At 39.2% G+C, this 13,555-nt stretch overlaps 1 protein-coding gene and 1 non-coding gene across 4 annotated transcripts in view; both read left to right on the top strand.

Moving 5' to 3' along the window:
- The window catches only part of Mlh3 (mutL homolog 3), a 30,044-nt gene that overhangs the window by 5,256 nt on the left and 11,233 nt on the right, over positions 1-13,555 (top strand). For 2 of the 3 annotated variants that reach the window (XM_090344497.1, XM_090344499.1), the window contains exons 3-8: positions 3,905-4,003; positions 5,392-5,477; positions 6,362-6,466; positions 7,717-7,789; positions 11,896-11,967; positions 12,459-12,570. In XM_090344497.1, the coding sequence (XP_090200623.1) occupies positions 3,905-4,003; positions 5,392-5,477; positions 6,362-6,466; positions 7,717-7,789; positions 11,896-11,967; positions 12,459-12,570 (547 nt within the window). The remainder of the gene's footprint in view (positions 1-3,904; positions 4,004-5,391; positions 5,478-6,361; positions 6,467-7,716; positions 7,790-11,895; positions 11,968-12,458; positions 12,571-13,555) is intronic. The other variant, XM_090344498.1, reaches the window with a different exon arrangement.
- On the top strand, positions 11,234-11,337 carry LOC150054706 (U6 spliceosomal RNA). Its single transcript, XR_016537751.1, has one exon. It is a non-coding gene; the product is annotated as a U6 spliceosomal RNA (small nuclear RNA).

Genomic DNA, 13,555 nt, shown 5'->3' with positions numbered 1-13,555 from the left:
AAGCCCAGGACTGGAAAAAAAAAAAAAAGAGATGTTCATAATGGGCTGGGAGTGTAACCTAGTGTACTGTGCTTGCCTAGCATGCATGAAACCCTGGGTTTGATTCCTTGCTACCAAATACATAGAAAAAGCCGGAAGTGGTGCTGTGGCTCAAGTGCTAGAGCCTTGAAAAAACCTGAGGACAGTGCTCAGGCCCTGAGTGCAAGCCCCAGGACCAGCAAAAGAGAGGGTGGAGGGGAATGATCTTAATAGACAAAACAGTTGAAGGATTTTTAAAAATGTGTGTTTTATAGTATACAGATTCTAGAGAGCCAGTCATATTTGAAAATAGAAATCCAGGCTGGGTATCACTGGCTCACGCCTGTGATCCCAGCTACTCAGGAGGCTGCGATTTGAGGATTGCAGTTTGAAGCCAGCCAGGCAGGAAAGTCTGTGAGATTCATAGCTCCAGTTAACCAGCAGAAAGCTGAAAGTGGAGTTGTGGTCCAAGTGGTAACCTTGAGCAGAAAAGCCCAGGGGCAGCACATGGGCCCTGAGTTCAAGCTCCAGGACTGCCCCCCCCCCAAAAAAAGAAAAAACCCAATGTAATGAAAGACTGATACAGAATGTAAGTATACATGTATATGTTGCTAAGATGATGTATGTATGCATAGCCCAGGAGTAAATGATCCGTTTGACTGAAAATGGTACTGGTATAGTCAAGAAGACCCACAGTGTCCCCTATTCAATTTTCTCATGTCAAACACATATCTCCCAGAAACTTTCTCTATCTAGCATTAGCTAACAGCTAGAATTCTATAATCTATGATGGTTTTTCAGTAAAATCTGTGTCTCAGTACAATACTAGTTTATGAACTTATTTTTCCCCAAAAAAGTAAGACTTGATCATAATATTTTCAATTTTTTTCAAGTATATATTTCCATAAATATGCTTTTCAAGTATACATTATATAATAATCCACTTGATCTGATTTTGGTACATGAAGATGCCCAAAAGAATAATAATTTGGCAGTTAGATCATACCACACACAAAACTACATCAGAGCCTAGACTGGGACTCTAGGTTCTGAGGTCTCCCTTTAGCATTGAAAGTGACATTCTTTTGGCGGTGTGTTGAGAGCCACATGTTGGGAGATGGTAAGGCTGATTGCCATTTGGCTATAATCTTGGCTTTTGCTAGGAAGATAAATATTAAATCTATGTCCACATTAAGAATCTTGAATGTTGCAAAAGAATGTAAATTGTATGAATATAATTATAAATCAACCTATAATTTCCTTTTAGGATTACTGTCTCTGGCAAGAGACTTTGACTTATTTAAGTTTAAATAACCCCTTTATTTATTTATTTTTGCTATTCCTGGGACTTGAACTCAGGGCCTGAACACAGTCCTTGGACATTCCTCAAGGCTAGTGCTCTGCCACTTGAGCCACAGCACCACTTCCCGCTTTTTCTGTGTATGTGGTACTAAGGAATTGAAGCCGGGTCTTTGTGCTAGGCAAGCACTCTACCACTAGGCCTCCCTACCCCCACACCCCCTTTTTTTTTGGTTTTGGTTTTATTTTTGTGGTTTTTGGTTTTATTCTTTTGGGGACAAAAAATCATTATTGTAACTTTCAAAGTATTCAATAGGAGTACATACTTTTCCTTCAGTATTGCTCTTGACTATGGGGTTGCTCTTAAAGCAGCTTTATGTGCTTTTCAGTCTAGGTCGTTTCATGTCCTGGTTTGTACAGAATGCTTAGCTGAGGTACAGCTAAGGCACCAGCACCTCGTCTTCCTGTACTGCAGCTGCTTCTGTTATGGTGCCAAAAAACTAACTGGATAACATTAAACTGAGATGGTTCTTGCCAAAACATATATTCAAAATAAACATTTGCTTCTGTTTAATAAATCTAGACCGTCAAAACACACAACTTTCTAGATTAGCATTTCTTATAGTGAATATCTGAGGATTATGTTAACTCACAATTTAACAATGAAAAATATTTTTTGGTACAGAAACAAGTTTTCGGAAAGGATGGTTCTTTAGTACTCCTTGTTCATGTGAAATATTATCTTACTGGAAATGGCTTACGTTCAGCATGTACAATAGGATACTGGAACATGGTCGACCCATACATGCAATACATTACTAAGAAATACTTTTGTTGTATAGAAGAAGATATCTATATGTGTGATTTTAAGTGGTGCCAAGTCTCTAAGCCCTGGAAACAATTCCTTTAGAAATAATCATTTGCCAGGTGCTGGTTGCCTGTGCCTGTAATTCTAGCATACAGGAAGCTGAGATGTGGGAAGATCTGTGAGACTTCTTTTTTTTTTTTTTTTTTTGCCAGTCCTGGGCTTGAGCTCAGGGCCTGAGCACTGTCCTTGGACTTTCTCAAGGCTAGAGCTCTACCACTTGAGCCTCAGCACCATTTCCGGCTTTTTTTTCTATGTATGTGGTACCGAGGAATTGAACCCGGGTCTTTGTGCATGCTAGGCAAGCACTCTACCACTAGGCCAAGAAATCACCAGAAAGTTTGAAATGGAGTTATAGCTTTGAGCAAAAATGCTCAGGGAAGGACAAACACACACACACACATACACACACACAAGTACAACTTTTGTTTTACTGTTTCTGGAGCCTTGTACATGGTAGACAAAGCACTTTACTACTGAGCTATATTCCAGACCTTAAAAAATGTGTTTAGGGGCCAGGAGCGTGGCCTAGTGGTAGAGTGCTTGCCTAGCAAGCATGAAAACCGGGGTTCAATTCCTCAGTACCACATACATAGAAAAAAGCTGGAAGTGGTGCTGTGACTCAAGTGGTAGAGCTCTAGCCTTGAGGAAAAAGTTCAAGGACAGTGCTCAGACCCTGAGCTCAAGCCCAGGACTGGCAAAAAAAAAAAAAAAGCCAAAAGTGGTGTTGTGGTTTAAGTGGCAGAACTCTAGCTTTGAGAAAGCCCAAGTATAGTGCTCGGCCCAGAGCTCAAGCCCCAGACTGGCAAAAAAAAATAAACAAATAAAATAAAAAATTTTTAAAATGTGTTTAATTCAGTTCTTTCTATTATCAGTTATACTATTTTACCTTGTACCTCTCAGTGTATCCAGTTCTTGTCCAACAAATTTGTTTTTTAAATAATAGCTTCATTGTATTTTGATCCTGTTCAAACCTGTCAAATTCAACATTGTTTCCAAATCTGAAATAATTTAAATTCTTCAGAGAATTGGTAGAATTTCAGCCAATCTTATCCGACTTTGGAGTTTGAAATGAGAGTCTTTCATTGTTGATCTTTTCATATATTCATTTAGGATTTGTTGATGGTTGCACTGTGCTGTTTGTTGCATTGTGGGTAACTTTCAGCATTTCACAGTCTTATTGAGGAGAAGACAACTATGTAAATATAATTCTAATACAGTGAAATAAGTGTTAAGAGACATATTGAGGATAAAATGCAAAAAAAATAATGGGGGATTTGCAAAGGTTCTACTAAGTTGTAGCTAACTGTTAAAGACAACTCTATGTCTAACACAAGGTTTTTCTGGGTAAATATATATTGTAGGAGATGTAGCAGCATCCCTGACCTTTATCTGCTAGATTCTGCTAGCACCATTCACCCAAGTTATGACAACAAAAAAAAGTCTCAAGCTACTGCCAAATAGCCCTCGATACAAAACTATCCTTGTTGAGAATCACTGTGACCTAGGTCTCCATTCTGTCTGGTTTAGATGGGTATTTAGAGAGAACATTTATGTAGATATTTACATTAGCAGGTTAGTTTCATTAAAGAACTGGTTTTCCATGTAATGCTTGGTAATCTTACATCTTCATTTTATGGAGGAAGTTTTATGTAATTTAATTTTTAATAACCTATTTGTGTATTGAGTTCAAATGTCTAGGCTTTTCTTTTTTATATTTAGGGTCTCAGTACAGATGTCATCCTTTCAGAAGCGACCTTGTTCTTCCCTTCCTTCCAAGACCTCGGGAAGAGAGGACTGTGTTGAGACAGAATATCGGAGGTGGGAGCGATAGCATGGACTGTGGGGCCACCTAGCCCTCCCCGTACCACCTTCTACAAAAAACAAAGGGCAGTTGCATTGTTAAGCTTGATCAGTGCCAGCTGTGTCTTCCTGGAGCCAGGAATTCCCCATGGCCCTATTTCACAGCAGAACTAAGTAATTCAGTGCATGCATTTAGATCAGAAATTACTTTTCCAGACTTGAAGTCAGTACTGTGATTATGCATAGTCTGTAGTGGGTTGTAATTGGGAAAATGTTTCTTATTTTAAAGGTTAGAGTTTCATTCCATATTGCAACAGTTTGATCTAGGCAAAACTCTTGGAAGAAAAGCTACAGACATCTATTTTTTTATTTCAAAAAAAAATAGATAGGGTATACTTTTACCTCAGGTTAATAATTTTGTTGTTTTTTTGTGTTTGGTTTTGTTTCTTGGCAGTACTGGGATTTGAACTCAGGACTTGTGTTCTAGTTCAGCTTTTTCCACTGGAGACACACTCTACCACTTGAGCCACACCTCAACTTTTGGCTTTTTTTTTTTTTTTTTTTTTTTTTGGCTGATTGAAAGAGTCTTATGGATTTTTCTGTCCTGGTTGTCTTTGAACTACCTCTCTCAAATCTTAGCCTCCCGAATAAGTGGGAAATACAGGAATGAGCATCAGGGCCCAGCTTGTTTCGTGTTTTCGAGACAGGTATGCACACCATCTTCGATGAAGCTAGTGAGCTAGAGTTTCTTCAAGAGGTATATTCTGAAATATCTCTTATAAACAGTCTTTTCAGTAACTTATCAAAACAATTTATAGATACAACAAAATAAACATTTCTAGAATGTAGGAACCAGCATCTCTGATCTTTGGCCTTGAGGCTGTACCTAAATAGGACAGTTTTCCTTGCCCTTCCCTTTTTCCCTCTCTCTTCCTGTCCATAGTTTTATGGATTGAGTTTGGGACTTCAGCATGCTCAGCAAGTATTCTGCCACTAGTGGATATTCGTATCCGTTAAAAAAAATTACAGGTATACATTATCACTCAGCTCCCTGTGGTCTTGTTTGATGTTGTTGTTGCAGTTCTGGGATTTGAACCCTGAATTAGGGCTGGGAATGTGGCTCAAGTGGTAGAGGTAGACTGCCTGCTTAGCAAACATGAGTTCAAACCCAGAAAGCAAGCAAGCAACTGGAAAGAGAAAGTGGGGGTGGGGGGGAGAAGGGAGGGAGGGGTAGAGAGAAAGAGAAAGGAATTGAACACAAGGCTAGGAAAGTACACGTACCATTTGAGCCCTTCCAGGGGTTCTTTCTGTTTTCTTTTACGTTTTTCTTAATCTAGTTGTACAGATGGCTCCATTTTGACTTGGCCCTGTGTCTGATTCCAGCGTTACCTGTCTCTTTGCCCTAGATGCTGTTGCTGATGCTGTTGGTGGTGAATCACTAAAGTCTTTATTTTCAGAATGGGACAATCCAATATTTGCCCGTTACCCAGAGGTAGGTCTAAAGTACTTTTCCTTTCTTTACCTATTTTTGAGCTTTATTTAAGCTGGATATGGGCTTGACTGACTGATTATACTAATTTATAATTATGAATAGAAGCTAGGCATGTTCCCAAATGTTTCATTTGGAAATTGATGTTTAATATTGAGAGGATGAAGCTCAGACATTTTGAATTAAACATGTGTCATCAGTGTGTGAATAACAAATGCATTTTAATGAAATATTCAGGATGATGATAATAAATGGCTATCTCTAGATAAAGCATTGAGTCTTCTACAGCAGGAACAGTTCATCATTGGCCTAGATGCATGTGATTTCCTCAGCGTGTCATCACAGAATGTATTGTGTGTGAGTGACGGTGGGTAATAGATGAGCTTTTGACTACTGATTCTTTAGTTACCTTTTTTTTTTTTTTTTTACAGTCTCGGGGCTTGAACTCACGGCCTAAGCTCTGTCCTTGGGCTTTCTCAAGGCTAGAGCTCTACCACTAGAGCCTAGCACCATTTCTGGCTTTTTTCTATATATGTGGTACTGAGGAATCCACCCGAGCCTTCATGCATGCTAGGCAAGCACTTTAACCACTAGGCCAAACTCCCGGCCCTAGTTAAGATAACTTTGAAGACTCTATGGAGCTTCCGCAAACTATTCTGAAACAGTATTGATTTTTGTCAGCAATTTTGTTCATAAAACATGTTATGGAATGGAGCTTTGGCTCAGGTGGTAAAGTTAGAGTCTTTGAATCAGTTTCCTGAATTCAGCCTACTTCTAGTAGTTAAAAGTGAATATTTTTAAAGGACTTGAAGATCCTTGGTGAACAAAACAGTCCCACAGGCATAAACAATTCATACTCAAATGATGTGTTTGCTGGATCTTTCTAGGTTGCTGTTGATGTAAGCAGTGGCCAGGCTGAGAGCTTAGCAGTTAAAATTCACAACATCTTGTATCCCTACCGTTTCACCAAAGAAATGATTCATTCAATGCAGGTAAAAACTGACTCTTAAATCCATTTAAAGCTTGCTAGACTAATTTTTGTGAAATTTTGCTTTTTTTTTTTTTTTTTTAATGCTATCGAGTTTGAATGTTTGCCCAGCTTGCTTGTTGTGGTGGCACATTACCACTTACCACTTAAGCCATACCTTCCAGCCTTGCTTTTTGCTATAGTGTAGATATCAGCTTTTTTGACTAGCTGGTATTACAGATGTAAGCCACTGGCACCTAATGAATTTGGATTATTTAATGATGAAGACCATATTGGCCATAGCTGTTTTTTTTATTTTGTTTTATTTATTTATTTATTTATTTATTTTTGCCACTAAGGGGCTTGCACTCAGGGCCTGGGCACTGCCCTAAGCTGCTTTTGCTCAAGGCTAGCATTCTACCACTTGAGCTTCAGTGCCACTTCTAGCTTTTTCTGTGTATGTGGTACTGAGGAATCAAGCCAGGGCTTCATGTATGCTAAGCAAGCACTCTACCACTAAGCCACATTCCTAGCCTTCTTTTATTTATTTATTGGGGGGGGGGCTTGAACTCTGAGCCTGGACGCTGTCCCTGAGCAATTCAGCTCAACGCTACTGCCCTATCCTTTAAGCCACTGGCACTTCACTTTGGTTTATTTGGAGATAAGAGTCTCAGAATCTTTGCATCCTCAGATCTCAGCTTCCTGAATAGCTAGGATTGCTGGCATGAGCCACCTAGCCCTGCCTTTTTGTTGTTGTTATTTTTGTGGGTCAAGGGGCATGAACTCTGGGCCTGGGCACTGTCCCTGAAGTCTATAGCTCAAGGCTACTGCCCTACCCCTGGAGCCAAATCCCCACTTCCCCTTTTTCTAGAGATTAATTGGAGTTAAGAGTCTCTCGATCTTCAGTGCCTGATCTGGTCTTTAGTACCTTGGTTGGCTTTGAACCTGATCCTCAGATCTCAGCCTCCTGAGTAGATAGGACTACAGGCGAGAGCCACCACACACACCCCGCCTCTTTTTGTTGTTTTAACCATAGGATTTATATCATCAGGAGCAGAGCAAGGAATTAATTATAATTACAAAGATGCTCTAGTCTATGCTCCATCATGATTTTTCATCTGTTCCTGCCCTCAACCACTCTGTTTTCCCAGTTTTTATCCTCATCTTAGATGTGAATGGTATAGTGTAAAATGAAGTATTTTTTTTAATTTCTATGCAAATCAGTCTATGGTAATGTTTATTTAGTGTTGTTCCACTTATCTGAATATATGGCAGGTTCTCCAGCAAGTGGATAACAAATTTATTGCCTGTTTAATGAGCACTAAGACTGAAGAGAATGACAGAGAAGGTAAGAATAGAGTTTAGCTTTAATTAGAAAGCTAACTGAATTTCTGATAACTTTTAAAGTTACTTTTGGCTGGGCATAACTAGCCAGAGACTGAGTTCTAAGGGTCACAGTTTAAAGCCAGTAGTGGCAGAAAGGGCTGAAAGATTCAACTTTCCTATTAATTGGAAAAAAAAACAAACTGGACTGGAGGTATGGCTCAAATGGATGAGTACCAACTGTGAGCAAAAATGAGAGGCATTGGCACACACAAAAAAGTTTTGATATGCAATGCAATGTCAGTGACTTAGACTTTGGGAAACCTGATCTAAACTAAGAACATTATTAAGTAACAGTTTTTTGCACATATATAAATAAGATACACATTAAGCTATTAATAATGTTGCCTGCAGCCAGGTGCCAGTGGCTCATGCCATTATGTTTTCTTTCTAAAACAACAGGAAGTTTATATTATGAATTAGGCTTATCAGAATTTTATAGAACTTTTTGGTGGCCTACTATATTCTGAAAAAACATATAATCACATAAAATGTTAACTTTATCTCTTACAGAGGAGAACTAGAATGGAGAAGCAGATACTGGAAGAACCCATGTTGTACATGATAACATATATAGGGCATGATAATATATATACACACACAAACCAAGTGACTAAAGAATGGGGAGGAGTCTAAAAAACTGTTTGTCAAAATGAATACCAGGAAGCAGAAACATGTTTGGGGGATAGGGTGGGGACATTAGTTGGGAAGAACAAATAGAGAGAGAGGAAGGATTAGCAAACGTGGCCATTAGGTTAAATGTAGATTATGTGAAAATTGGACTACATAACCTGAGGGTAGGGATGGAAGAAAGAATGATGGGGGAGAACTATGGAAGGGGTGACAGGGATCAAGACACTCGTTCTGGCTTATGCAATTGTAACCTCTTTCTAACCCGTGTTAGAAATTCAGTTTTGTCAGAGAGGTCAGGGAAAGGATCTTGGTATGAGAATGTCAATAAGAGAATGAATAACATGGGTAACTTGTGATTTCCTCTCTGGTGCATGTAAGCAGGCAGTACAGTTGGAGACAAGTCTAGAAAAGTAGGTAGAAGCCAGATCTTAAATGCCAGTTAAAAACTTTGCTTTGGGGGCCGGGAGTTTGGCCTAGTGGTAGAGTGCTTGCCTAGCATGTATGAAGACCCGGGTTCAATTCCTTGGTACCACATACTTAGAAAAAGCCAGAAGTGGTGCTGAGGCTCAAGTGGTAGAGCTCTAGCCTTGAGAAAAATCCAAGGACAGTGCTCATGCCCTGAGTTCAAGGCCCAGGACTGGCCAAAAAAAGCTTTGCTTTGTCCTAACTACCAACTGGAAACAATTGAAACTTTTTTTTTCTTCTTGTTTGATTCTTTATATGGTTTTAAGTAGTTTATGTCATATCATACATTGCATTTATTTTCTTGCATATCTATTATTGTTATTTTGCTGGTCCTGGGGCCTGTTTCTCAGCTTTTGTGTTCAAGCCCAGTGCTCTGCCACCACTCCACTTTTGGCTTCTTATAGTCAATTGAACAGAAGAATTTCATGGACTTTCTTGCCCCAGCTGGCTTCAAACTGTAATCCTTAGATCTCAGCCTCCTGAGTCGCTAGGATTACAGGTGTGAACCACTGGTGCCCAGCTATGCCATTATTTTTTTTTCACAATACAGGATGTTTAGTATTTATTATTACAACTAGCTGCAACTCTTCCTATACTCAAAGGAGTTTAATAGTCAGCTTAGTAGAGAATGTTACTATGATTCAACACGCTGTGAAAACACGGGCGTGACTCAAGAGATGCCGCTTCACGGTAATCAGCAGCAATATATTTTAACCTGTGGCCAAAAGTGGTAAAATTATAAGCCAAGCCTGGCACCAGTGGCTCATACCTGTTGTTCTAACTGCTCAGGAGACTGAGATCTGAGGATGGTGGTTCGAAGACAGCCTGGATAGGAAAGTCTATGAGACTCTTATTTCCAATTAAATACCTAAAAAACCTGAAGTAGAACTGTGGTTCAAGTGGTAGAACACTAGCTTGGAGCACAAAAATTTAGGGACAGCACCCAGACTCCCAAGTTCAAGCTTCAGAACTAGCACGTACACACACACATACAAATTTGTAAGCTAAGAAGCTACTGTCACTGAGAATCATCTACTATGAGGAGATTTCCTTATAGGTTTGCTTTGTAGACATTCTGTCTCCTCATTTGTATTTGAGGTATGAAGACAGAATCACCTGGGAGTTCTTAGAATTTCAGAAGTTTAAGTCCTACTACTAACTCCTTATTCAAAATCTGCATTTGAGTAAGTGTTTAGTAATTCATTTGCCAGGAAAGTTTGGGCAGCCCATGTCTAAGACAGTTAAAATTGCAGCCTTAGGCAGGCCTACTTACTGCCTACTTCTCTATAGCCAGAAAAGGAAAAATGGTTTTTATCCTTAAATGGTTAGTGGGAAAATGAAAGAAAAATTGTTTTTGACACAGTAAAGTTATCTGAAATTCTTATTTTAGTGCCATAAATAAAATTTTATTGAAATACAGCTATAGAGTTACAATTGTCTGTGGCTGCTCCGGCTCAAAATGAGTAATTGAGTAGTCATGACAGAAATCATTTGGCTCTAAAAGCCTAAAATATTTCTTCTCTGTCCTTCATGGAAAACATTTCCTGGCCTCTGATGTGTAGAAGAAGTAACACTTTTTATGAGTTTCAGAGGAGCTTTCAAACCAAGGCCTGCCGACTGTATCTTGTTACCTGATAATTTTTCATTGTATTAAAATTGAATTAAGGCAGAGTAAGTATTTAAACATTAGGAATGTAAGACTTTAGTCATTTTTATAAGTTCTTATAAGTACTAATGAAGTAGAATTCTTTTCATTTAAATGTATGATCAGTGATGTACAGAGGGATCACAGTTACATACATAAAGTAGTGGGTACATTTCTTGTCAAACATGTTACCCCCTCCCACATTTTCCTCCTACTTACCGTCCCCCCCTGCCTCCCCCCCAATTGTAAAGTTCATTTCCAACATGTTGTCTTGTGGGGGTATTGCTGTTGTGTTGGTTCATCCTTTGTCCTTTGTCTCACCATTTTGTTGTTCCCCTTTCCTTCCCTAATTCAAACGAACATATATACAATACACCAGTACCCAAATCACATACAGTGACAGCAGGGGATAAACCATAGGGGGGAAAAATAACTTCACGTTGTACATTAAAAACGACAACCAGGGGCCGGGAGTTCGGCCTAGTGGTAGAGTGCTTGCCTGGCATACATGAAGACCGGGGTTCGATTCCTCGGTACCACATACATAGAAAAAGCCAGAAATGGTGCTGTGGCTCAAGTGGTAGAGCTCTAGCCTTGAGAAAGCCCAAGGACAGTGCTCAGGCCCTCGGTTCAAGGCCGGGACTGACCAAAAAAAAAAAAATACCAGTGCTTGTTTTGGCAACACATATGCTAAAATTGGAGTGATACAGAGATTAGCATGGCCCCTGTGCACAGATGACACGCAAATTCATGAAGTGCTCTGTATTTTGAAGGGTGGCAAGGGCAGGAAGAAGTCCCAGCTGGCCAACGAGGAGCTATATGTCTCCCAGATGTTCCTGCCCTGCCCCATCGCAGGCAGGAGGGGCAGCCTCGCGCCCGCAGCCGTCTGCCTTTTGTAGAGGGAATAAAGTCCTTTTTTTTTTTACCCCTAAAAACAACCACCATCAGCACCACAAAGAAAAGCCTCTTGTTTCCCTATCTTGGAGTTCATTTTGCGTAGCATTATCTCATATGGCCATATGTACATTGCTGTGGAGCTATTGTGATCATCTAGGAAAATCCCAGGCATTTACTAATTCTTACTAATCAATTGCAGATGGGGGAAACTGTGGAGTCATTGTTTCCTTGTGAAGTACAATTTTATATCTGATAAATTTAGTATCATTTTCTGCATAATTTTCATTTTTTGAGTAACTAAAGGTATAATTTTATTCCTACCCAGTATTTCCTCATATCCTATATTGCATCATTCTTCTTCCACACAGCATCATGTTTTTAAATCTTTTTCTGAGAATTTGAAACTCCAATGATTTTTGATGGTTTTGCAGGGGGAAACCTGCTGATCCTAGTGGATCAGCACGCCGCCCATGAGCGCGTCCGCCTGGAGCAGCTCATCACTGGTGAGTACCGCCAAGTGCACAACGGTCCAGCATCCCGTAGCAGAACTCATATCCCTGAAATGTCTGTTTCTTGCTGTGACTGTGTGACATAAGACATTCTGAAGTCTTTGTCCTTAGAGACTGGAAAATGCTACTGAAAAGAGAGGACAGGAGGTTCCTTGAGTCATAGGATTATGTGATAAACCTATGCATTTTCCCAGATACACCTTGTTCACCTGTTAACAAAACCACAAGTTACTAGCCACAGAAAAACTACATTGTTCATTTGGATGCGAGGTGTAAGTATTGTTTCCTGTTGTAGATGAGAAAACTGGCCTGATCCCATACACTGACTCTAATAATGGAATGCAAAGTGTACGGCTGAGCGCTGAGTAGTTTTTGAGTATTAGATTACTTTGATGATGGCCACACCTTGCATTGCTTCCTTTTAATTGAAAGTAAAAGATGTCCCATCCCTTCTTCCTTCAACTCATTCACTTTTGTTTCAATAGATTCCTATGAGAAGCTACAACCACAAGGTTCTTGTCGGAAAAAATTACTGTCTTCTGTTATAATTCCTCCCCTAGAGATAATGGTAACAGAAGAACAAAGGAGAATCTTATGGTTAGTATCATTAGGAGAATGTGATGTAATAGTATAAATTCTCATAAGAGTTTACATAACTGTTACTCCATTTTTCAGCAGAGGAAACTAAGAATCAGGAAAGGCTTATTTGGCTTATGTAAGATCACAACAATCAACCACTCCGAGGCAGGTCTTGTACCTTTGAATGCCCTTCTTTCCACTGTGTCACAGCTACTGAGTGTAGGGTAGAGTTTCCTTGATAATTTTTTCCAGCAGTTGGCTTAGAATATTCTTGTTACTTCTTGGAACAGCCACGTATTTATGCTGTGCTGTTTCTGAAAGCAAAGTTACTGCAGTAATTACTTCCATTCTGCTTTGTCTTGGTTCATTCTAGATTTTTCATTATCATAATCTTATTAAGAAAAAAGTAAAACACTGAGATTCAAGAAAGGGGCAAATAATTTAGTGTCACAGTTAGGACATTTCCCCCCTTCTGGGCCATATAATTTATTGGAAAATAAATTACTGTTTATTTCAGATTTGGAAATATGCTACTATGAATACTTTATTTCCCTGTGACAAAATTCATTTATTTATATCCTTCATTAATCTTGGCTTCTTAGTTCTGCTGCTTGAAAACATTCTTAGACCTTTTCTTTGTGCTAAACTCCTTTAAATGCAGACGAGAAGTTAGCAGTTCCTCGGCAATGAATAAAAATTACAGTGGAAGAGGTAACTGATCAAGATACATTGCATGCCAAAATGAACATGAATATGAAACAACTAATTAATGCTATTAAAACAACCTAGGAAAGAGATTTAGAAACAATTTGATTCTTTCAATGGGAAAAAAAAAATTATTAAGCAGTAACCTTCTCTTACCTCAAAGGATTTGCTCCAAGAATCCCAGTGGATGCCTAAAGACTTAGAGAGTCTGAGTCCTATATACACTCTTTTTCCTTTATGTCCTGTAACATTACTCCATAAGGTAAATCTATCTTCCATGTTTTATGCCCTACTCCTG

Source organism: Megascapheus bottae, chromosome 14 (genome assembly GCF_031878675.1).
Source record: "Megascapheus bottae isolate mThoBot1 chromosome 14, mThoBot2.hap1, whole genome shotgun sequence".
NCBI classification, from domain to species: Eukaryota; Metazoa; Chordata; class Mammalia; order Rodentia; family Geomyidae; genus Megascapheus; species Megascapheus bottae.
This window is presented reverse-complemented; position numbering and strand designations above follow the sequence as displayed.